We start from the raw sequence: 24,542 nt of genomic DNA, 5'->3' as shown, positions 1-24,542 counted from the left end.
AACACTTGTGCCTAAACTTTATACAGTGAAATAATACGAGTAATTTGACTCTTATTCTCTTTGTTCTGTATATACTGTATATAGAAAACAAATATAACCTGCGGTTTCCAAATGTGCCCGAAAAAAAAAAAAACTCCAGGGAGTCCACACAGTGACCCAAAATCCTTTTTACATTTTTAGTCATTTTGTTTGCTGATGTGAACCCTTCCTGTTTTGCATCACCGGTCAACAGCAGAACTTTCCCTTTGTTGTGTGTAGCCAGAGACTGGGTTGGCTTTACCCATCAGAACCATTCAGTGTAATCAGAGCAGGCCATCAGGTAACTTCATAAAACCATCCCAGATGGGTCTATTGTGAGATGCTGAATAAAGTAATGGGGCAGCTCTATGTGCCCATGTGCCCCACCGGAGATGAAGGACATACATAGGAACTAGGTGGCATCCCTTTCTGTTTTTTTTAATGCTGCTGTGATCATGCAAAAACCAATGAAAAAATGACTGTTCACCAAATAAACAGTGGTCCCACTTCTGTCAGGTCTGGAAGACTCATGTGGGATTATTTTATTCTCAAATGCACACATGTTCAACACACAAGTCATTAACACCATACTGGACAGGCCCGATTACAATCTTCGCCTGCTTTAAAAAACGTTTTTTGAAGTCCATCTTCAAATAGCACACAGATATGTGTAAAAGCAATACACGTGAGAACTGGTTCCCTGATTTTCCTTGATCTTAAAAACCCAAAATGATTCTCTGATGGAGATAGCACCTCTGTCAGTCACAGTTTGGGGCAGGAGATGCAGACCAGCTCCTGACTCAAACCAAACTAAATATCAAAAGGAAAAATATTGTGAGCTCAGCTCAGAAAGAAAGGTGTAGTTGTCATATGAGAGTAATAGTAGTTTTACTCATGGCAGAAGTCTCAGTCAGAAAGAGGCCATTCATTTCAATGTTCTCCATATCCTTCCTTCAATGCCCTATCAACTCGTACTGGCCACTTTGGGGACCTCCACGGTCTTATTCGTCATCGTGGGTTTACCGTCCCCTGTCTCGGTCGACCTCCTGGTCAACCTGGGGCTGGATGAGACCTTCCGGGGAGTCTGGGGACTGGTCCCCCCCTTTCTCATCATCTGGGGGCTGGCCCCCCCCCTTCTCAGCAGCTGCGGGCTGGGAGAGCCCCTCCGATTCAGCATGGGGCTCCTGGAGCCCTTGGCCTTGGTAGGCTGCGCCAGGGACTCCATGACCTTGAGTGACCTCAGGCCCAGGAGACTGCAGTAGTCGTTGCACTGGTGCTGCATGACAAACTGCTCGAACACCTTGGGAGTGGCTTTGTCCGAGAGACCCTGGTACCTGCAACAAAGAGAGCTTGTTGATTGTACAGGAAGCAGAGGACAGAACAGCCACGCCATGTACATTCCAGTACACCATGGTATTGTAATGTAATGCTTTGGGAATTAGGAATTTTAACTCTGGATGTGTGGCTCTTTGGTTGCAAGGTACGTTAAGTGAGTTGCTTCAGGTTTTTACAAATGGCTACAAAGCTTGTTCTAGATGACCTGGTGTGTTAGGTTTGTAAATGAAGTAATGCAATATATGAAAAATACCAAGGCTGAAGGAGCTATTGTATGTTTCCTTTAGCATGAATTCATGAGGCTTTAAGATAGGGACTGTTCATTTTGCGTGACTTGCCAAATATGTATTATATGCTGGAGAAATTATTGATATTAAGTTTCAAAAGCTGGACCGTTGCATTTCCACAAAGTGAATGGTTTTAAAAACAATTTGTCTAAATGCAAATTAATGCAAAATAAAGAACTGGAAATGATTCATTGCACGGTTCCTTTGCCAGCCAAATCTTTTTGTATTCTGGCAGAAAAGTGAGGGCATGCCATCTGAGAATGCGATTACATGGTGCCTTACTGCACCACACAGCCCACCCTCTGTAATTTCTTCTGACATCCTAATGTAGCATAGATAATTATTGGCTTGTGATTAAAGCTTGCTTGGAAAACGAGTACAGGTGCAATATATGCAGGTTGGTGGGATAAATGGACAGACGTCCAAAAATATATTTATTTACACACCCCTTCAATTTGGTGGAAACTCCAACATTGGTGACCTTCCCATCCACACCTGCAATGTGAAAGAGAGAGATGGGTAATTTTTCAGCAGTCAGTCAGATCAGCGTTTTGGGTTTTCGAGTGCTATTCTCTGCCAGACCACTGTGTGACTGCAGGCCTCACCTTCCAGCTGAGTGAGGAGCAGGTTGCCATTGGTCCACTGGTGGATCCAGTGCTGAAAGGTGCAGCACATCTGCTCCACCTCAGACCCAGTCCTTGTGATTAGCCGCCCTGTGGCGTCCATCAAGCAATGCTTCAAGAACACCCCCTTCAAGTCAGCTTCTGCTGTCGCGTACGGGATGGTATTTGCAGGCTGGTACATCAGATACAGAGGAATCACCCTGTAATGTCCACCAATGGGGAGTGGGGGGGGGGGGGGGGAAGACAGTGAGGGTGGAGACAGATAGAGAGAGAGAGAGAGAGAGAGAGAGAGAGAGAGAGAGAGATGAATGACATTGAATTTGTAAGTTCTTAAATTCTACTCTTGTAGAATAGTGCATTTCGAAATGAACATAAACATAGTGCCCTCCATAATGTTTCGGACAGTCTCATTTCGATTTTCCACAGTTTTAGAATTGGAATCACACAGGTAACATGTGGTTAATGTGTCTGGTCCCCCCACTTCCGGGCACTGTAATTTGGGACACATGGCTTCACAGGTGTTTGTAATTGCTCAGGTGTGTTTAATTGCCTCCTTAATGCAGGTATAAGAGAGCTCTCAGCACCTAGTCTTTCGATCACCTTTGGAAACTATTATTGCTGTTTATTAACATGAGGACCAAAGTCGTGCAAATGAAAGTCAAAGAACAAAGAAGCCTTTATGAGACTGATAAACAGGAATAAGATTTTGCTTAACAAAATCAACTTTTGGCACATAATTAAGAAGAGAGCACTTGTGTACTGATCACAGAGGGACTGGCAGGCTAAGGCAGACCTCCACAGCTGCGTCCCAAACATTATGGTGCCCTGAAATCCGGGGACTGCTGAAATTGCTACATGGTGAAATTTATAAAAGTGACCCTTATTAAAATCTAACAATGTGCACTTTAACCACATGTGATTTTTTATCACAAATCTCAAATTGTGGAATACAGAGGCAAATAAATAAATGATGTGTCTTTGTCCAAAACATTAAGAGGGCACTGTAAATTAAATGAATTAGTTCTTTATAAAAGGACATTAACAAATCTATTCAAAACTTTCTAATGAATCAACAATCCAAAGGGGCAATTTCAATATGATATTTAAGATCTTGTTGTGAGTCATGTTAACTTAGTACTCATTGCCTCAGACGTTACTGATACCAAAAGGGCATCGCCATCACAACCAGCGCACTTACTCCAGAACTGGGCCAAAGTTCCCAGCTACCCTGGCCTCTGCTGAGAAGACCTTGCAGTACTCCCTTATCATGTTTTGAACTTTACATTCCTGAGGAGAGAGGAGGAGAGCACGCCTAAAAACACTTTTAAAAATGACTGGTTGAGCAATGCACATCTACACAACTATTATTACGGTAAATGTAATATTGTCATACAAAATGAACACATAGGATGAATACATTTAAAGTGAGCATGACTTCTCCTACTCAAATACTCAAAAGGAGATTGACTGATTCATATTCTAGAAAAAATGCTTACGTATATAAAAAGAAAGGGAAGTACGTTTTCATACACTCTTTGTCAATACTTATTTAGGATTTGAATAGCTATTTTAGATGTGGCTCTGAGTTTGTCCCCTAGAGCAATGAACATAACCTGAATTGCTTCAGCAAATATTCATATGTTTAAATGGATTCTTGCTTCAGAGTGGCATTGGAAATTGCTTCATATAAGAGTGTGTACTAAATGCCAAATTATTATAATAAGAGTGTACTAAATGCCAAATTATTATAATAAGAGTGTATGAAATGCCAAATTAGTATAATGTTAGTGTGTACTAAATGCCAAATTATTGTGAGAATGTGTACTAAATGGCTAATTATTATTGTGACCAATGCAGTGCTCACCTGTTGGGTGATCTCCAGGTTTCTCTCCACAAGGTTGTTCTCATCCTTTTTTCCATAGCTGATGGGGTTCCGCACCTTGAGAACGCAGGTGCTCCCTGACTCAAATGCAGGCTCCAGCCCATATATGACTTTGGCCCTGCAGGCCTTGCGCGTCCACCCATCCCCAACGTGTGACTCTGTAATCATGATGCGCCCAAAAAACCTGTTTCCCCAGTGCCCCGAGTCCGCCAGGCCTTTGGTGAAGAGCAAAGGGGTCATCTCGATCTCTTGGCCCACTGCACAGGATACAAGACCCAGAGAAACCGCCGTGATCAGCCACTGCCGTGCCAGCGGCCATCTGCGCGGATTTAAACGTCATCTGAAATACGACCAACTTTTCAACACCAGTAAACACGGTCCAAGCGCTTACCTTCTAAATCTGCTCGCAAGACGAACCCGGAAAGTACTGAAGACGAGGATAGAGACAGAAGCACAAATTAGCATGAGGTCAAGCACTTGAGGATTGTGTTGTTATGAAATTCTAGATGCACTGTACAGTATGCCTGCACTTGAGAGGCTTTGACCTACTGGCTGCGCTGAGGAAGAAGTCCGCGGAGTCCGTTCCATATTCGTTCTTGATTGAGCAGCTGTAAACACCGCAGTCCATGCTCGAGACCTGGACGATGGCCAGAGCCACCTGACTCTCGTCCCCCGCGCTGGAAAATATAACATTGCGGAGCTGAAATGCCATAGCTGAATTTGGCCACAAGGGGTCTCCCAAAGGCAGGCGCTGTTTGCTGAGGCAACAAGCGAAATGGATATAGAGAAAAAATGAGAACGGCAATGCTAGCGATTGTGAAATCAGGCGGTGTCATTTTACAACATCTAATCAGCCTGCCCACGGCTTCATCTCTCCGTGCTACAGCTGCGGTTTCCGCTAGCAACATAAAAACGAGAGCGATGTGCTCTCAGATACAATTACAGGTTGTTCATCTCTGTCACGCACAACTTTTTATTCGGAGTGCAGTCTAATGCTTAACTAATGGCATTTCGAAACAAATGCATAGCATCTAGCCTTCAAAATAGCCTAAATAGATTGGATGATATACCAGGATGATGCAAAGGATGGTGATGACATGGTAAACACGTGGACCCTTGAGGCTACTGTACCTTCTGGTCACCTCCACTATCTCAGCTTCATCTCGGCACCATGTGATCGTTGAGTCACTGACAACGTTGAAGAACTGGCAGCACAGCTTCAGGTGCCCAACGTTGTCTGGGAAGGCCTCTGCCCTTATCTTACGGATCACCTGAGGAGCTGGTGAGAGATGGAGAGTCATCTGTTAAATTTTTCTGAGTTTATTATTTCTGGGACGTACCCCTTCCTCTAATAGCGTCAAAGATAAAAATGTGCCAATGTCACCGTGAGTCTTCAAAGAGGCTAAGCACCCACATAATTTGATTTGTTTGTTTTGCTCCCATATCTAGGTCAGATTGATAGTTTCAATTGGTTTTTTTAGGTAAAATGTACAGTGCCATGAAAAAGTATTTGCCCCTTCCTGATTTCCGCTATTTTGGCATATTCTTCACACTGAGTGGTTTCAGAGCTTTAGTCAAAATGTAGTACCAGACAAAGGGAACCAAACACGCAAAAGGGAACACAAAACACATTGTCTATCTCAGCGCCTTTCGCTTCATTACTGGGGATGGATACCGCACTCACCATTGTGTACTGCATGATAAAGTTGGGTGGCCCTCCTTAACAAAAAGAAGAGAGTGACACTGCATTTTGTTTATACATGAGGCTAAGCACCCACATAATTTGATTATGTCCCTTCCTGATTTCTGCTATTTTGGCATATTCTTCACACTGAGTGGTTTCAGAGCTGCATTTTGTTTATACATAAGGCCCTTATCATGAAACTTCTCCCCTTACTTCTGGACTGTGGAGGAATTGTCGACAGACAGACTTTTTTTCAGACAGACAAATGAGGCTTGGTATGCCATGATCAAAGAAAATTAGTGAAGAGATGAGAACGTTTTTTAAATATATCAGTTTGAAAAGGGTTACAAAGCATTTCTCCAAATGAAGAACACACCAAACAGTGTTGAATCTTCCCAAGTGTGGCCGACCTGCCAAAACTGTTCCAAAGACCCAGTGACAATTCATCCAGGAAGTCACATACGATCCCAGAACATTCAAAGACCTGCAAAGACTGCCTCAGCCTCAGCACCTAATGTCAAGAAGGGATTAATGAGAAAAGAGCAACAAGGTGAAAACCACTGCTGACCAAGAGAATCATCAATGCTCACTTAACAATTGCAGAAAGCACCTGCATGATCCCCAAGCACTTTGGGATAATGTTCCATGGACAAATTGGGACTTTTTGAATGATCTGGGTCCCATTATGTCTGGCATTAGCAAATTCAGCATTTCACAGAATGGACATCATACCAAATGTCTAACATGGTGGTGGTAGTGTGATGGTGCTTTTCTACCTTTGGACCTGGACAACTTGCCATTATTGAAAGAGCCATGAATCCTTAAGGAGAATGACTGGTGATCTGTCCATGAGGTGAAGCATCCATCCATCCATCCATCCATCCATCCATCCATCCATCCATCCATCCATCCATCCATCCATCCATCCATCCATCCATCCATCCATCCATCCATCCATCCATCCATCCATCCATCCATCCATCCATCCATCCATCCATCCATCCATCCATCCATCCATCCATCCATCCATCCATCCATCCATCCATCCATCCATCCATCCATCCATCCATCCATCCATCCATCCATCCATCCATCCATCCATCCATCCATCCATCCATCCATCCATCCATCCATCCATCCATCCATCCATCCATCCATCCATCCATCCATCCATCCATCCATCCATCCATCCATCCATCCATCCATCCATCCATCCATCCATCCATCCATCCATCCATCCATCCATCCATCCATCCATCCATCCATCCATCCATCCATCCATCCATCCATCCATCCATCCATCCATCCATCCATCCATCCATCCATCCATCCATCCATCCATCCATCCATCCATCCATCCATCCATCCATCCATCCATCCATCCATCCATCCATCCATCCATCCATCCATCCATCCATCCATCCATCCATCCATCCATCCATCCATCCATCCATCCATCCATCCATCCATCCATCCATCCATCCATCCATCCATCCATCCATCCATCCATCCATCCATCCATCCATCCATCCATCCATCCATCCATCCATCCATCCATCCATCCATCCATCCATCCATCCATCCATCCATCCATCCATCCATCCATCCATCCATCCATCCATCCATCCATCCATCCATCCATCCATCCATCCATCCATCCATCCATCCATCCATCCATCCATCCATCCATCCATCCATCCATCCATCCATCCATCCATCCATCCATCCATCCATCCATCCATCCATCCATCCATCCATCCATCCATCCATCCATCCATCCATCCATCCATCCATCCATCCATCCATCCATCCATCCATCCATCCATCCATCCATCCATCCATCCATCCATCCATCCATCCATCCATCCATCCATCCATCCATCCATCCATCCATCCATCCATCCATCCATCCATCCATCCATCCATCCATCCATCCATCCATCCATCCATCCATCCATCCATCCATCCATCCATCCATCCATCCATCCATCCATCCATCCATCCATCCATCCATCCATCCATCCATCCATCCATCCATCCATCCATCCATCCATCCATCCATCCATCCATCCATCCATCCATCCATCCATCCATCCATCCATCCATCCATCCATCCATCCATCCGAACCCGCTTATCCTGATCAGGGTCGCTGGAGCCTATCCCAGCATACATTGGGCGAAAGGCAGGAATACACCCTGTACAGGTCGCCAGTCCATCGCAGGGCACACGCACCATTCACTCACACCCTCATGCCTACAGGCAATTTAGACTCTCCATTAGGCCTAACCTGCATGTCTTTGGACTGTGGGAGGAAACCGGAGTACCCGGAGGAAACCCACGCAGACACGGGGAGAACATGCAAACTCCGCACAGAGAGGCCCCGGCCGACGGGGATTCAAACCCAGTACCTCCTTGCTGTGAGGCGGCAGTGCTACCCACTGCACCATCTGTGCCGCCATAATTTGGTTATGTAACTAGAAAATGATCCAAAACACAAAAGCAAGTCCACATCTGACTGAAAAGAAACTAATTACTTTATCACGGGGTTAATATAGTTGTTTGATAACTTTTTTCATTAAATAAATTATTAATAAAACAGTATTTTGTTTTTACTGTTCCCTTTGTCTAATATTACATTTTGTCGACAGAACTGAAACCATTCAGTATGACACATGCAGTAATAAAGGAAATCAGGAAGGGATCAAATACTTTTTCACGGCACTGTAAATTAAAAGGGGTGATTTGACTGAGGCTTTTAAATTCATTAAAGGGATTAACAAAGTGAACTACAGGCAATGCTTCAGGGCGAGCAGAACAAATGGGCATAAATAGAAATTAGCAAAGGATGAATTCCTCACAGACATTATGAAGTATTTTTTCACCCACAGAGTGGTAGGAAACGGCAAGCATTGCTGGGCTGAATGTCTGGTTCTTATTGTTATGTTAAAAGTTGTTGAAAGATTAATTTTTCTTACCTTTTAAAGGGTCAGGTTTGTTCTTCTCTGCTAATTTGGGTTCAGTCTTGACGGCGTCTGGCTCCTTGACTGTCTCCTCAGGGCATTTGGGCACCTCCGGAGTTGTCTTCTTGCGGGCCAGAAGCGGGGAGCGTCTTGGGAAGGGTGGGGTCTGCTGCCCCGCGGGGAGCTGCAGGAGGGAGGGCCTGCGGGTCAGGCTGGGCGACAGGCCAGGGGCCTCCCGCTCCTGGGAGGGCATCCTCCTCTTTGGCACGTCCTCCGTCTTCGCCAGGGCGTCCGTCAAATCAGGGGGCAACTCTGCTTCCTCCGTTTTCGATTTGGGGACGAAGATCTTCCGCCGGGCCCCTAAGGCCAGCTCCTCTGGGGTGGCGGACGGGATGGGGGTCAGGCTGTCCCTCTTCGTTAGCCGGGGGCTGCTCTCGCAAGACGGCACCGGTGGCGGCAGGGCGTCCCGTACGATTCCTTCCCTGGAATACTTTTCCACCAATGGGGCTCTGTCCACTCGAATGACAGGAACCGCCAGTAACCCGGAAGCTTCTATGTCAGGAGTGTTTCTGGCTGGATCCCTACGTTGAGTTGTGGGACTGTGCAGAGGTGACTTGCATAAGCCTGACTTGTCCTTCACATGCTGGTTGCTGAAGGTATCGGAAGCCAAATGAGGCTGTTTTTGCTGTTCTTCTTTGTCTTGTTGGGTGTCTATGACATCAGCGCATGGAAGGACCTTTTCCATAGGGGATTCAGACACACTTGAAGGTGTTTCTTTCACACCTGGTTCGGGTGTGGTGATTCCCAGTGGTGCGTCAGAATCATTGGTGGGTGTTGCCTCCTCAACACAGCAGGGGGTTGGATTATTCTCTTTTTTACCCTCTGCAGATAGGATAACGCAGCTTTCCAGGTCATTCATGACCTCTTCCAGTAGTGTGGCTATTGAGTCAAGCTCTTCAACCTCTTTAGAGGGCTGAGTGTTCTCAGGCAAGGCACCATCTGTGTCAGTGATAGAAATCGGAGGAACTACAAATGTGGGCACTTTTGGCGGAGCCCAAACTGTGATTGATGGCTTGACACTGTGAAGTTGATGGTCAGCATTAGTTTTATTAAGTCCACTGTTACCTTCTATGGAATCATGTATCGCTGGGGCAGAGTCAGTGGCCTTACCTGTACTATGCTGACCACAGGAATTTGCAGTCGCCATTTCTCTGCAACTTTTTACTTCTTGGTCTTGCGGTGCACCCGTTTGAATTTCTTTTAGCTGTGAGAGGCATTTTTTTCTTTCTGTAATCTTCTGGATAGGAGCCACTAGAATTGTTTTGCCGTTACTCTCTGCCATAACAAAAGTGGAATCTTCTGCTGTTTCTTCTTTTGGCAAATTTGACTGCTCTTTGACTGGGGTTTTGGGAGTATTGTCTGCCAAAAGAGTAGTGGGCTTTAAAGTGTTTTCAACCTGTGATTTCATAACGGTCTTCGAACATGTACGTTCCAATACTTGTGGAACTCGTAATTGAAACCTCACAAGTTCTGGTTTGGGTTCAGAGGTGCGCATAGCATTTGTGACTCTATCTTTTTGAACATTTCCAAGAGCTTCTGGAACATTCTGCAGCACCTTTTCCGGTTGCGGACCCTCCAGAAGTTTTGCTTGCACAATCATTGATGATTTGGCTTTCTCAGCTTGCGCCCCTGGCACTTCATTTATTTGAGTTACATGCTTGGGAATTTCTTTCCTCTCCGACTTGGCTTGCGTCTCAGCTACAGTGGGCATTTCAGTCATACCTTTGCCAGTTAGCATTTTTGTTTTATTTCCCAGACATGCGCCCACCCATGTCTTTGATCCCCCCCTCTCAGCCGGCTCTTGCACGTAAGGAACATAATTGTCCCGTGATTTTCCGGCTTGGATTTCCCCTGCGCCCACACCAACGCCCCCGCCTTTCACCGCCACAGTGTTCACGGGTGGCTCAGCCTGGCCAGGTTTGACCGCAAGCCTAGCTGGATGCCCGGAGGCATTCTCGGGGCCAGCCATTTTGTGAAGGCCCGCTGTACTTGGACCAATTGGGCTTTTTTTCTTGATTTTGTCCAACACATTGCCGTGAAGCTGCATGTTCAGTGTCGGTGCCCCAGAGGCAGAATGGACGAGGTTATGCAATATATGCACGTCAGCAGCTGCTTCTTTGACATGCCCTGCTGAAGCTGGAGGAGGCTGCATTTCCTGCTGACGCTGGCTGGTAGACAGGTCCTGGCTAGAAGGCGCTTTCTTCCCATTCATCTGTGTACGGTCCACTGTAACCTGGAATTACAAACAAACGTGGTTATACCACAATGGTATTGTATCGGTTATACCACCACTATTGTAATTATCACAAATATGTGTACTCATTTTACTATTCTTAGTGTTTTAGTTGCCAAAACCTTGGCAAGTTGTAACAATGCAATTAGTCCAGTATTAGTTGTTTGTTGACTTTTGCTTTTTTGACATTTCTGTGATGGGATTTCACGGCCATCAAACAACATGACTGGTAGGAGAAAACCGACCATATAGTGTCAGTAGCCATGAATAGTGATTATAGTAACGCAAGGAGTTTGCACATTCAAGGCCATGAGAACAAAAGAATGGCATCTTGTCGTCTCGATACTGTTTGGGGAATTTAGAAACATTGTCTGAAGTGCAGGTACAACAAGTCCTCAGTCTGAGTGGATTTTATATTATTTCCAATGTGTTTTGTTGTGTGTCAGCATTTGCAAGGGCCACTTAGCAAGCTGCAATGTGACAACAATTTATACCTCGTGTAGCTCGAGGGAAAGTTTTTTCATGTTCATTACAGTATTTCAGTTTTAGGGAAAAACTAAAATAAATAAACATTTTAAAAATGTTTTGCTGGATGGCAACAAACTCCCATTTAGCACTCCCTCTACACTGCATTATAAGATCATATATTATATTTATATAAATGTATTCCAACATTATATAAATGTTGGACTTTGCCATTAATTCACTCGTGTATACAATATTTCATGCCTCATAAACATATTGTTTGAAAATGACTTCTGCGCTTACAGAATATTAAGTGAAAGGCAAAGTACAAAACAACAAAAAGCTTTGTTTTTCTTTCTTTTAATAGGTTCAATTCAGTTTGTTGTTGTTGTTTTATGTGTACAAAGGTTCATTGATGAAAACATTGCTGAGTTCCTCTTTTTCTCAGCTGAGCTTGAACACTGATTCAGGAAAATGGTCTGACATGCTGCCCGTTGTAAATGAATTAACCTCATGCCCTGGCAGAGGTACTTAACTTTATTTATTCAGGAAGTAAATAAGTTGCAATATAATATAGAATGTGGCCTACTGCCTCCTGATTAGGGGGACAGCAAAGTCAAATAGTGGCAAGCATTGTTTTATCTACCGCAAGCACCCACGACAGAGGGGAAATGAGACATGAGTTGATGGATTTATCACTGGGTGAAGCAGTAGGAGTTTACGCAGTGGTTCGGTAAACTCTTAACTGTTCAGTTTCCATCAGTCTTAATGGCGGCCATTAACAACATTAGGCGCTAGGCCACATTCTGAGGAGACGCTCGGCGGCTGCACTGTCACACTGAACAGCACGTGGGGCTTGTGCCGTGAGGAAACGGAAAGAGGCCGAGAGGATGACTGTGCAGGTTGTGGGTGGGGAGCTCTCTTTTTTCCCTGCAGACGCGAGGCTCTTTTTTTGTTTTTATGTTTTCTTCAAGGCTTTGGGTGAAACTACAACCATTTATTCGTCATAAAAGACTCTGCTCATGTTGAACACCGTTCTAGAACGTGGGGAAAACCCCTGCTCTTAGGTGCATATATGAAATGGTATCCCTGCATACAAGGTCTTGACCTTCAATAAGGCCCTGTCCAAAATAAACAACCAAATCCCACACTCTCCAAGGGAGGAACGCACCAAGTGCTCAGAAACTCAGAAGACAGCACTCATGAGGTGGGAAGTATTGCACGAAACAAATAAATGGCAAACTGCGCAGAAAATCTAGCTTGTCTGACCACCTAAGAGATTAGTTCCATAAGGTGGTTGAATTCATAGGTTAGCTACGTAGTATTGACATTCATTGTGAGTGATTGTCTTTAATGCAGGCACTGTTGCTATAGTGACACAGGTGACATTCAACTGCACAAAATTAGCCAGCTATCTATTTAAAGTATCAGTTGCTCCCCTAAGCTAGCTTTTAATAGCTGTTTCCAAGCACTTTGACATAGCTATGACAGCCCCAGACCAGTCAGCTTGGCTGGGTTGTATTTTCAAAACATTTCACTATCACAGATGTGGATTCAAACAGTTTTTCTCCAGACAGGGTTCCATAACAGGGTGATGGTTCCTCATCCAGTTAAAGCGGGGATTCAGTGCAGTAATGTATCTGTGGTTTGCTACTTTACACCAGTGCCAGTGCCTGTACAATGGGCCAAAAAATGGGGGGATTACTTAAAGCAGAAGAGAACACCATTCAACAGCCAGTTGTAGAACAAGGTTACGAGGACACAAGCCTGAGCCTGAAATTCGACCCAGTATTTGAACCCTTGAGGTGGTTACACACCTACAGCAGGGAGAGAGAGGAACTCTCAGGAGATTTTTGTGGCTTTGGCCGCCCCCTCCTGCATAACACACCCCTATCGGCACCTGGGTGTCAGACTGGATTCCAGGTGACAGGAGTGGGCGTTCTGTTAACACGAGGGAGAATAATATATTACCGCAGTCATGCAGCACTCTCATTTTACTGACAGAACAGTCACTCCACCGTTGAACAAAGGTGTGTGACCTATTTCCTCTTTCAGAAGGCCACAATGCCATGTTTTCTGTCCTATTAACAGGACCTCAGAACAGAAATGGAGAAACAGCAATAGAAACACCTTCAGCGTTATCTGCAAGCGAACGGTTCCCAGGATGTGTTTAACCGCAGATGCGACATCACCACATTGCCTCCTGGGGCACTCAGCCAATCATCAAGCTTCTGGGTCACTCGTGCGCTTTCCAGACTGTGCGAAATACAGATTTCACTCATTCCTTTGCCAAATTTTCCAGACCAGTCACAATAAGACTATAAGTGCCTAAAACATGTCTCAACATGTAAACCTTCATATGGAAACTACAGTTAAGTACAGTAGTATCCTGTAAAACACAGTAAAGTATCCTGTGTTAAGTTCAGAGCTTAAATGAATCCAATATGGATACATTTTACGGGAATGTGGAGTACATTTGAAGTGTAATTTTTTTTTTTTCTCACTGAAGACCATCGTCAGTCAATCAGTATTGTGATTGGTATGAGATGTTACTTGGCAGATTATTCTGCTTACGCAACTATAATTAACAGTGTTTCATTCACTGTGAAGACAGAACTGAAACGGGCGTCTTCTGCTTGGCGTCTGGCTGCACACGGCAGATAAATACAGCTCTCTTTAAAAAGTGTCAACAAATGGAAACGGTTTCATCCAAAAAAAACAAAAACCGCAGCTCTTATTTTGCAGAAGGCCAAAACTCATGTGTTACTATACTTGAAGCATTACTCACAAATTTAGCTCCTTCCCATCATCATGCTGTGGCTAAAGTTAACAAGGCCCACAGGAAGTCAAGTTGCAGTTCCATGTTAAGGAGAAAGAAGAAGCAAAAACAGTGCAGGTGTGACCTGTGTGTGTGTGTGAAGTTTTAGTTCAGAGCTAAAAGTGTATTGCATGTATTCTGTACAAACCACAGAATGAACTTTCTATGCAAGGCCGGAACAGACAGCAGACATTGTGGAGAAGTTAACTCACATGCACATACAGTATGCACTCAGTGAGCACTTTATTAGGTATTTATTAGACTTCTTAAAAAAAAAAAAACTTATTTAGTCTTCTGCTGCTTTAGCCTATCCGCCTAGAGGTTTGACTTGCTGATACTTTTCTACATACCACAGTTGTAATGCGAGGGTAACAGATAGAGGAAAGATGACAGCTCAGAAACGGCCATGTTAGGAATCAAATCTTTGCCTGTCCGGTTGGCTGTCCAGTACACACTGCCACACTTATTGCCATGCAAAAGCACTTCGGCCTGGGTTTCATGAGCACATGACGTAGCACCAAAAATCTTATTCAGAACCACTAGGGCATTGGCAGTAAAATAAATATTGCTCCAATAAATAGTCTCACTATTAATAGCACCCCTTAATGCAAACTCCCCCGGGCAAAGATGAACCCTGGCTATTAGTCTTTTTCCTAGAAGGTTAGGGAACACATTTGGAGGAAGTTTTGACCATTCCTCCATGCAGAACATTGCCGCAAAACATGCCAAAGGTGTGTATGTAAACATTACATTCTGCTGACTGACCATTCTAATCTTGAAAAACTCACCGCTACCCAATAATACCTGGTCTCTTTTTCTGCTATACATTCAGAGCTGATTCCTGCCTTTACCATTCATTTCAAACTCCAAGTAACTATCAATCACACCAATATATCTAAATATGGCATGATATTATCTTCTATCCTTATCCCTCCCCACCTTGTGTTTCTTTTTTTTAAATGTATAAATGTATGTGCTGTTTTGTAAATAAGCACATTGTTTTGTATTGTATTAAAAAAAAAACAACAAAAAAAAACATTACATTTTGGTTTCATCTGACTCATCTGACTCATCAAGCAGTCATAATTCAAATGACATTTGGCAAACTCGAGATGCTTGGTTTTGTTTATCGTGCTCAGTAATGGCTTTCTTCGCGCCACCCTTCCAAAGATTTTGTTGTTATGGGGGTGCCATTTTATGGTTCTTTTGAGATTTGGTTACCCCAAGATGCAGCTATTCTCTGCTATTCTTAAACTGTGATCCTGATGGATGCTGACGGATAAAAGGCAATTTTGCATGCTTGCTACCTCATTTTTATGCTCTAGTGAAACAGGAAGTGATGGAATGACACACAATAGTTCATTTAGTTGAGACTGAAATGAACTAAATGAAGTAAAATTCCATTGACAATTTCACGCTGTTTGATTTTATTTACAATTCAAGGTGCCAATAATTTTGACACCTATGATTTAAAAAAAAAAGATTAAACAAAAAAACATTGAAGTGTGACAGGAATGTGTTGAAATAAAAGTATATATATATACTTTTATATCACATATGTAGATTATTATCTGTGTTGTTTATAATATGAAGCCTTTTTTTCTTAATTTTTATTAAGGGTGCCAATAATTCTGGGGCCCATTATGTCTGTGTAGTTCAGACTGCAACAAGGCTTTTACACAAAGAGACACACTGGAACTCTCGAGCGAAACAATGATCGATCTTCTGAGCTGAAACGTAGATAAACTCAAAGCCATACTGAGCGATAAGAGGTCAGATTAGGCTTGCCAACATTGGCGGAATTTCCCTTGGTCCCTTGGATTCTTTTTTTCCCCATGGTAACAAAGAAATATAAAAATATAATGAGAGACTCTTGTGCTCCTCACACGTAAATTCTTTCAGAGCTGGCTGGCGTGACCCCTGTCCAGAAGGAGTCGTCACCCCTAGGTCAGAGAGGCTGTAAAATACTAGGACTTGTGATTTATTACAAGGCCAGACTCTTCACTCTCAGCAGAACATTCCGGAGAGGATTCTGGATTCTGGATTCTGGATTCTGGCCTGGTCTAAACCGGCAGCAGGGTGCTCACGGCGCTGTGGGATTCGTGGAATGCGGACCATGCGGAGAGGGGAGGGGCTGGCTGACCGCTCAAAGCTCCACAAGAGGAGTCCTGCTCTCCGCAGACTCACAGCGTGGGTTGCCATTCACGCACTGCAATCGCTCAGGAATGCTGCTCTGAGGCAGATCGTAAAAGATAAATTCTGGTTTCCCAATTTCTCTGACTCTGCCTCTCATTATGGCAGGAAGAAAAAGGCAAATGCGCAATATGTCAGCCGACACTGAATTTGGAAAAAACAGTTTCAAGTGCTTTCATTGAGGAATTTTGTCCATTTCCTCAAGTCATCGACTTCTTCAATCTTCTATCAAGAAAAGACTTTAAAAAAAGGCTAGAGGCACCGAAATGGCTTTGTTTCGGTTTCACCTCAAACGTGCCTCACGTGTGTTTCAGGCGAGGGAACTGCTCCAGGCTTTGTGCAGAACAGAAAAAAGGCCTCAGTGCCAAACAGCAGTTAATCTACAATAATGGTATAAGTAAGAATGTGCAGTTTTACCATTTCCAAAGAAATGACAAATATAGAAAAAATGCCCTAGTTTCTTAATTAGTCAAATGAGAGAGAGCACAGCTGGAGCATAACCTTCATCTTTCTTCATGGAAGGGAAGGGGGATTTTAGCAGTCCCTAAGGCAGTTACTGGGAGTAAACTTTCTTTTGAGCCAGTGTATATCTGAAGGCTTCTGGATGGCCCCTCCTGCTAAAGACTAACACTGAATACCAGGAAAGAAAGTGACTCCAATATTGTGACTCCTATAGGGTCGCACATAACTGAGTACATAACTGTGTCACCCAGGATGTGGGGTGTTCCTTGGATTTTATTTGGAACACATTTTTGCAACTAATATGTGATGATACACTGTAGCTGTATTCTGTTTTTCATTTCATTATTTTCTCATTTGCAGCATGACTGAAAGTCATTTGAATGTGCCATCGTATTGTGTATCATTCTTTCATGAGCATACTTTCTATTAGCTTCCAATTTGTCATTTCTCCTGTGTGGGTTGACGCACCAATCTTGCCTGAAACCATACTGGGGAAGTGTTGCTATAAATTACTCACACGTGGCCTCTATCTGCTAACAGCTAAAACCTTTATAGGATGATATTTCTCTGGCAGACATTTTAAATATTCTGTCTTGAGTTTCCTTCCTGTGCCAGTTGTGTTCTGAGCTGTGTGGACATGTGTTCTGAGAGTGAGAGTGAGAATGTACTTTTTGAGAACATAGGCTTTGTCTCAGCTAAGCCAAGTGTGGCTAAAACCTAGCTTTATCACTCACAGAAGTACACGGGTTATACCCTCTAAAAATAGTCTGTGCCGCTGTGTAATAGTCTGCACTGGCTCAGCTGTGGTGACGGGAGGGGGCGAACCACAGCGGACTCACCTCAGTCTCTGACGATGGCTGAGGCGTGGGCGGGGTCTCAGGGCTCCTGCTCCTATCAGACGCAGGAAGCTGGATGCCCACTGGCTCATGCGGGCTCAGGGGCGGGACAGTCAGTTTGCCTCCGCCAATGACAGCAGGCAAAGCTTTACTCCTCACTGTAACTGGCGAGGGGCCCTCTAAGCCCGAGCTCGTCCCTGGCGCGTGGTTGCGGAGAAGCTCAAGAGGTTGTATTTTCGACGAGAGTGGGTCTTTTGCTTGCACGCGCACTGAAGGTAGTGCCACCTTCGCAGGCTCTGGTTGTGGGGTTTCAGTTTTCCCACTCGCTTCCCGCTGGCGTACCTGTGGGGCCCCCCTTCCCTCCGCCCTCGCGCTGCACTCATGTGCAGGGTCTACGCCATTCGCCAGCACCCCTGAGGCAGAGGCCAGATCCTCGTTCTTGTTCTTGGTCCGAAAGAGCATGTCTCTGAGAGAGAAGAACATGGAGGCGAGCGTGCTGGGCGACTCGGGTCCCTTCTGTCCCAGTGTTTCTGCCGATGCCCTCACCGCCGGGATGCTGACTCTGTTTTTGGTGGTTTCTCTCCCTCTGGCCCCCTGGTCGGCGGCGACGGGCCCCAGCTTTGCGGCCTCCTCTGTGGGCGCTCCATTCTGCAGGGACCCGGACGGCTCTGATTTGGAGAACTCTGTGAGGTACCGCGCCAGGCTCATCTCCTCCTCGCCCGCTTCTTTCTCTTTCCCGGAGATGCTCGGCCCCGAACCGGCAGCGCTGCCCCCTGCTGGCTCGGGGTTACCCGCTTTGCTTATCTTCAGCGCCTTATTGGTGGGGCTGTCCCTGCTGGTCGCAGGCCTCGTGCTGATTATCTCCACTTTGTTGCCGAAGTACAGGAACGTGGGTTTGCCCTTCTCCTTGACGGGCTCCTGGTGAGCAGCAAAGCCGTTGGCGACGGGAGTCGTCGCGGCGACAGAGGGCCACTCCACCGGCTTCTCCACCGGCTTGTCCTCCCTGGCGGGGCGCTGGAGCTGGGGGCGCGGCGGGGGAGCGGGGCCGGGCTCGCTAGGGCACCTGACCAGCCGCGGCTTGCGGACAGGGCTGGGGACGCGCGGTTGCTCGGGGACGCGCGGTTGCTCGGGGACGCGCGGTTGCTCGGCGACGGCGGCGGCGGCGGCCGGCGTGCTCTCCCCGGCCCGGCTGCGGCTGTTCTCCAGGTCCTTCCTCTTGCTGTCGGCTTTCTGCTTCAGCTTGCTGAAGAAGCGCTGGTGGATCTTGAACTCGTCCATGGCGCCCACCTCCAGCAGGCCCGAGCAGGACACGATGCCCTTGCCGTTGCGGGCCGAGGCCTGGTAAATGGCGGCGTCCTCCAGGGTGCAGCTGGAAAGAGAGCAGGGCCTGAGAACTTTGTGTGTGTGTGTGGGCGTGTGCGCATGTGCATCATGTGGGAGTGTGTGTATGCATGTGCGTTTAAATGTGTGAATGTACCTGTGTGTGTATGTGTTTGCTCATGGGCTCAGGGAACATTTAAACACCTTCTTAGTGAGTCTGTAGTTTCAAATTCAGATTAGGAATCATGTCATGTCATATCATATTATGCCATAAATCCATGGTCATTACATAGTACCCTCTTCTGACACCATGAAGTGCAGGAATCTGTTCTTAACTGATGATGTCACACCGAGCATGCATCCAAATCCTCTCACTTAACTCTCATTATCTATAACTACCTGTATCAGTGCTGTCAAAATGTTCAAGATGTGAAGATAAAATAAATTGTACTTTTTATTCCCAGTGTGGTACATACTTGTATATTTGGAGTGTATGGGTTTTTCCATTGCAGATTATTTCATATTTTGGAAGACCGCAGTATCTGTCCATTTCTATGTCGTCCTTGTACCATATCACTTCAGGTTTTGGGTGACCTGGAGAAAAACAGCCGAACAGAAAATAAGTTTATGAAAGCATGCCTTACATACACCTTTTCTGAATGAAATCCCAGGTAGTCCACTTTCACTTTCCTTCCCAGAAGTAAACTTAATACCAATTCATTAATTCATTCATTATCCTAACCCGCTTATCCTGAACAGGGTCATACATTGGGCGAAAGGCAGGAATACACCCTGGACAGGTCGCTGGTCCATCGCAGGGCACACACACCATTCACTCACACACTCATACTTATGGGCAATTCAGACTCTCCAATCAGCCTAACCTGCATGTCTTTGGACTGTGGGAGGAAACCAGAGCACCCGGAGGAAACCAACGCAAATACGGGGAGAACATGCAAACTCCACACAGAGATGCCCCGGCCAACTGGGATTCGAACTCAGGACCTCATGAATACCAATTTAGAATGCAATATTTAGAAGTAGTTAATGAATGGTATTCTTAAAGTATAGTTCCAGCCTGGAAATACTTTAAGTATATAAAAAATGTTTTTTAAATATACTTCATATTCTTAAAAATAAACTTCATTGACTTACATTTACATAAGAAAACTACTTTATTCAAGGGTACTTATTCAGAATATATTGGTGGGTGTATTTCTTAGAGAATAGGTTTTATCTATTAAATATGCTGACTCAATTCAGTTTGTGAAGTTGAGTCAGCATTAAATAGAAAAAATCCAGTATAAGCACACACAGGAACAGATAATCTCTGCTCTTTTTTCTGGCAAAAGAATGACTCATCATAAATCAGTTGGTGGAGAGAATGCATCAGGGCGTATTGACGTGTTGGAAATTCAGCCAATGAGCTTCCTTGTTGATTAATTCTCGCGGTCACAGAAGAGTAGATTTTGATTCCTACAAATTTAATCTGATCCTTTAAACCTCACAATGGCATCTGTGCAAAAGCCCATTGTCAAAAGTCCCTTGACTTACGTTACACTGTATTTCCCCTTCCCCAGTAATTACCCTTTCATCTTTGCCCCGTTGGATTAGCACTGATAATTATTCAGCCCACTGCACTCCTCACATAGGAAATAAAGTACAGTCATGCATTTTCACATTTTGATGTCAAGGTGCAGGAACCTACCTGTAGCACATACACAAATGTACACACATTTTATTAGTAGCCTACTGTAACACTTTATTTTGCACATTAACACTACCAGGAAGGAATACAAAATTATAAAAACCACACACACATGCATGCACACACACACACACACACACACACACACACACACACACACACACACAAACACACTCAGAGTACACACAGCATGGCGACTGTACCTGAGACTACACAGGTGAACTTCACGTTACAGGACTCTGACACTGCCTTGGATTTTAAGGTGGTCTCAAAGGATGGCTGGGTCTCCACTGCCAACTGAGCCATCACACTACATAAAGTGCTTCTGTAAAACAGTGATCCAACCTTAACATGTCAGCTCTCTGGACAAATACATCCCCAGGCCTCTCAGTTCTCAAACACAGTATTATATCTCTGTGTCAACACTTCAGTTCAGTAGAGTTACATTAATAGTTATATATTAAGTGTGTACATTAAAATGTGAGAATGTACTTGTGAAATCAAACAGATGGTGCAGAATCATTGTTACTGCTCTATTAATACTAAAAGCAGTCATTTGCACTGAAGGGAGAAGGGTAGTTAATTCACTATTAATGGTTCAAGAGACACAACATTCATTACTGAGAAAATCTTGAATTCACCCTCAGTGCTGTCTGAGCTGGCACACAGAGGGCAATAATCAACCATATTATCTTTAAACATGTGCGTCTTTAATTAGCATTTCCCATGGGCGGAAATGTTCTGCTTGACTTCTCATGCATTAACTTCTCTCGTACTCACATCAGCATGGTGATAAACAGTTTGGAAGAAAAATGTGAACTATGCGTTTGGGTGTGGGGGATGGTTGGGTGAGGGAGGTCTCTCAGGTTTAGTATAGATTAGAGGTTAGCTTCAGCTCATATTTAAAGTAAGATTACCTTGATGGCTTGATCTGCAATTGTCTGTAGTAGCTACACAGAGACAGAGCAGATAGGAGCAGCTTGTGAAGCATTGGGACCAGGACCCTTTTAGTTTGGCCAACATGTATCATTCCAGCCTGACTGCCATGTGCCCTTAAATCAATCAACTGTATTCTCAAAGTAGAGAAGGATCAACATATCAGTAATAACATGGGAGTTTTGAGTTCAAGGAGGTCATTTTTCACGTGATGACACGTGTCTGTGGACTTTCTGTCTCTTTCTAATATTACTGTAATTTAAGAGCGGCCTGTAGCGTAGTGGTTAAGGTACATGACTGGGACACGCAAGGTCGGCTGTTCAATCCCCGTTGTAGCCACAATAAGATCCACCCTTTAGCAAGGCCCTTAACCCTGCATTTCTCCAGGGGAGGATTGTCTCCTGCTTAGTGTAATCAACTGTACGTCGCTCTGGATAAGAACATCTGCTAAATGCCATTAATGTAATGTAAGAGAGCATCAAATGGGCTTGAATAAATTTCCATGCTGTACATAGAACAACGGAATATGGATGTGTTTCAAAAGTGGGCTTCTGAATATCTTGCACTGTACTTGTACGTGACCTTCCTTAAAGTGTAACATGATAAATTGTTCTTTTGGGACAAATGGGGTGAAGTGGTTTGTACTCACTGAACTTCTACATATACTTTGCCGGGGTGCTTTCCCTGCCTAACCCAGGCCCTCACTCCCAATTTCCCTCCTACCGTCTCAGCCCCACTGTAAGTCAGAATTTAACCTTAGCCTTAAATCTGACTGAATTTAAAAATAGCCTTTTATACACACTTATGTCAGTTACACCACAATGTGAATCTTTGTTGCAATTATTATAAACCTGCTTGCTATTATGTAATACATACATTTGTAATTTTAGGGAAATGTCATCTATGGGTGTCTGTTTTGTTTATAACAACTATATCTGCTTGACTACAGCAATATGCCAAGAGCTAATTATACAGAAGAGGACAATTAGGATGAATGTGAACTGTTTATGTCGCAGTAACATGACGCTCTCAGCTAAGAAACATTGAGGAGTGTCTGGTTTTTCCTTCACGTCACCTACTCTACTTTTACATTTATGTTTTGGTATACAGTATGTGCAAAATGCATGTAAACTACAGTGTTGCTGTATTTACAAATGTGGATGCCACTTCAGGTTGTATTTTTTGCGAGCGATTCCAAAAACCTTAATTTAACAATTCAAGGTACACTCTATGTGATTGGCAGGAAAATTGGCATAGCTAAAAGTATAGTAAAATTCAGTGAATGTTTTCTTCTTGGAATAATTTTGTTAATGAAGCCTTTGGAAAGGTTGTTGACACAGAGTACAATGAACCCAAGTCAGGTTCATAATTGCTTGCCGTGTGCAGTGTTCATAGAACCATCCTGTGAGCACTGAACATCCCGTGTCTGTGGAACGACAGCTAGTCTTGTCTGCCTGTGGGCAATACAGCAGTGGTGGGGTGGAGGGATAGGGGGTATCTGTACCTGGTCTCCGTCCGCGTGCTGTACAGGTAGCCGCGGGCGTCAGCTCTGCTGCCGTGCGCAGCGACGACGTCCCCTTCGAAGCTGCCGTACCTCCCGCTCCCAGAGGAAGAACGGAGCAGGGGCCTTCTGGAGCTCATCTTCCCGAAAAATTACAGAATCCCGCAAAATCCCACAGAAATTTAACTCGGGGGCCAGTCAGGCTTCTCTCTGAACAGCAAAATAAAGCCCCCGCTTGTCCTCCGTGTATAATCTGAAAGGGAAGCAGCGATTCCTGTTACACATACTCAAACAGAGAAAGAGTGGACAGGCAAATTAGGAAATTGATAATTAATAAAACATAAGATTAGGACTCATACACAAAATAATCTCTTGTATATAGCATAATGCAAAGCATTTTGATTTAGAAAGTAACACATATTCAAGTATAGTCCTGAAACATTTCATTGAAACCAAATGATCAGTTTCATCAAAGAAAATCTATAAATAGAAGAGTTGCCAAAAAAACAAGAGCCACATTTTAACAGCCAAATTGGAATGGACCATCAAACCTTTGTCATTTCAATTCTTCATAATGAGGTGTAAAATTTGTCCCAAAGAAAATGTCAGTAAGTGTTATTATTTGGAAAAATAACCACACAATAATCTCACCAGTCATGAGTTGCTGTGTCCTTTGGAGCTATCCCAGTGCACAGTGTTGCAATTGTCAATCCGACATGAGCATGTGCAACTGGAGGTGTGGGGGTGTTGGGAGATAGAGGGTAGGATTGGGTGCTCTATTTATAGCAGCCCCGCAAATAGGCACAAGTGTACATCACATATTCCAAAACTAGTCCTCAGACCCATGTCTGCAGCTAGGTGTGCCTTTATGAATGCACTGTGAAAAAAAAAAAAGTAAAAGAAAATACAAATAATCACTGTCACACTGGCAAAAAATATATATTAAATCCATTTAGTTTTCATTGAAAAGATCTCACTGGTCACCCTCCAAATACTTTACAGGCGGCAAGTGTATGCAAAGTGGGACTATTGTCTGACCATCTGTCTACAGTATTGCCACATGCTTACATCTGTTCTTAAACTCTTAAGAACATGCTTTTAAGGAGCTGTTAGTGTCGATCTCTACTGTGAACCAGAAGTAATTCCTATTTGTTGACACCCCCCCCAACACTCACACACACACATACACACTCACACACACACACACACACACACACACA

General features: G+C 44.3%; 1 protein-coding gene across 2 annotated transcripts; it reads right to left on the bottom strand.

Moving 5' to 3' along the window:
* Positions 1-555: 555 nt before the first annotated feature.
* alpk3a (alpha-kinase 3a) lies at positions 556-24,047 on the bottom strand. Of its 2 annotated transcripts, XM_061222289.1 has the most exons (15): positions 23,974-24,047; positions 23,326-23,575; positions 21,803-21,835; positions 21,089-21,210; positions 19,654-19,771; positions 17,861-19,226; positions 8,806-11,083; positions 5,277-5,424; positions 4,695-4,822; positions 4,537-4,572; positions 4,128-4,402; positions 3,462-3,550; positions 2,246-2,463; positions 2,087-2,135; positions 556-1,352 (listed from the first exon to the last, which is right to left on the bottom strand). In XM_061222289.1, the coding sequence occupies exons 2-15, from the start codon at positions 23,460-23,462 to the stop codon at positions 983-985; spliced, it is 5,367 nt and encodes a 1,788-aa protein (XP_061078273.1). In that variant the 5' UTR covers positions 23,463-23,575; positions 23,974-24,047; the 3' UTR covers positions 556-982. The 2 variants fall into 2 exon arrangements, with proteins under 2 accessions (XP_061078273.1, XP_061078274.1); XM_061222290.1 differs by lacking the exon at positions 21,803-21,835.
* Between the last annotated feature and the right edge of the window lie 495 nt (positions 24,048-24,542).

The sequence above is a fragment of the Conger conger genome, chromosome 15, assembly GCF_963514075.1.
Source record: "Conger conger chromosome 15, fConCon1.1, whole genome shotgun sequence".
Taxonomy (NCBI): Eukaryota; Metazoa; Chordata; class Actinopteri; order Anguilliformes; family Congridae; genus Conger; species Conger conger.
The sequence above is the reverse complement of the archived record's forward strand: the minus strand, read 5'-3'. Positions and strand labels throughout refer to the sequence as shown.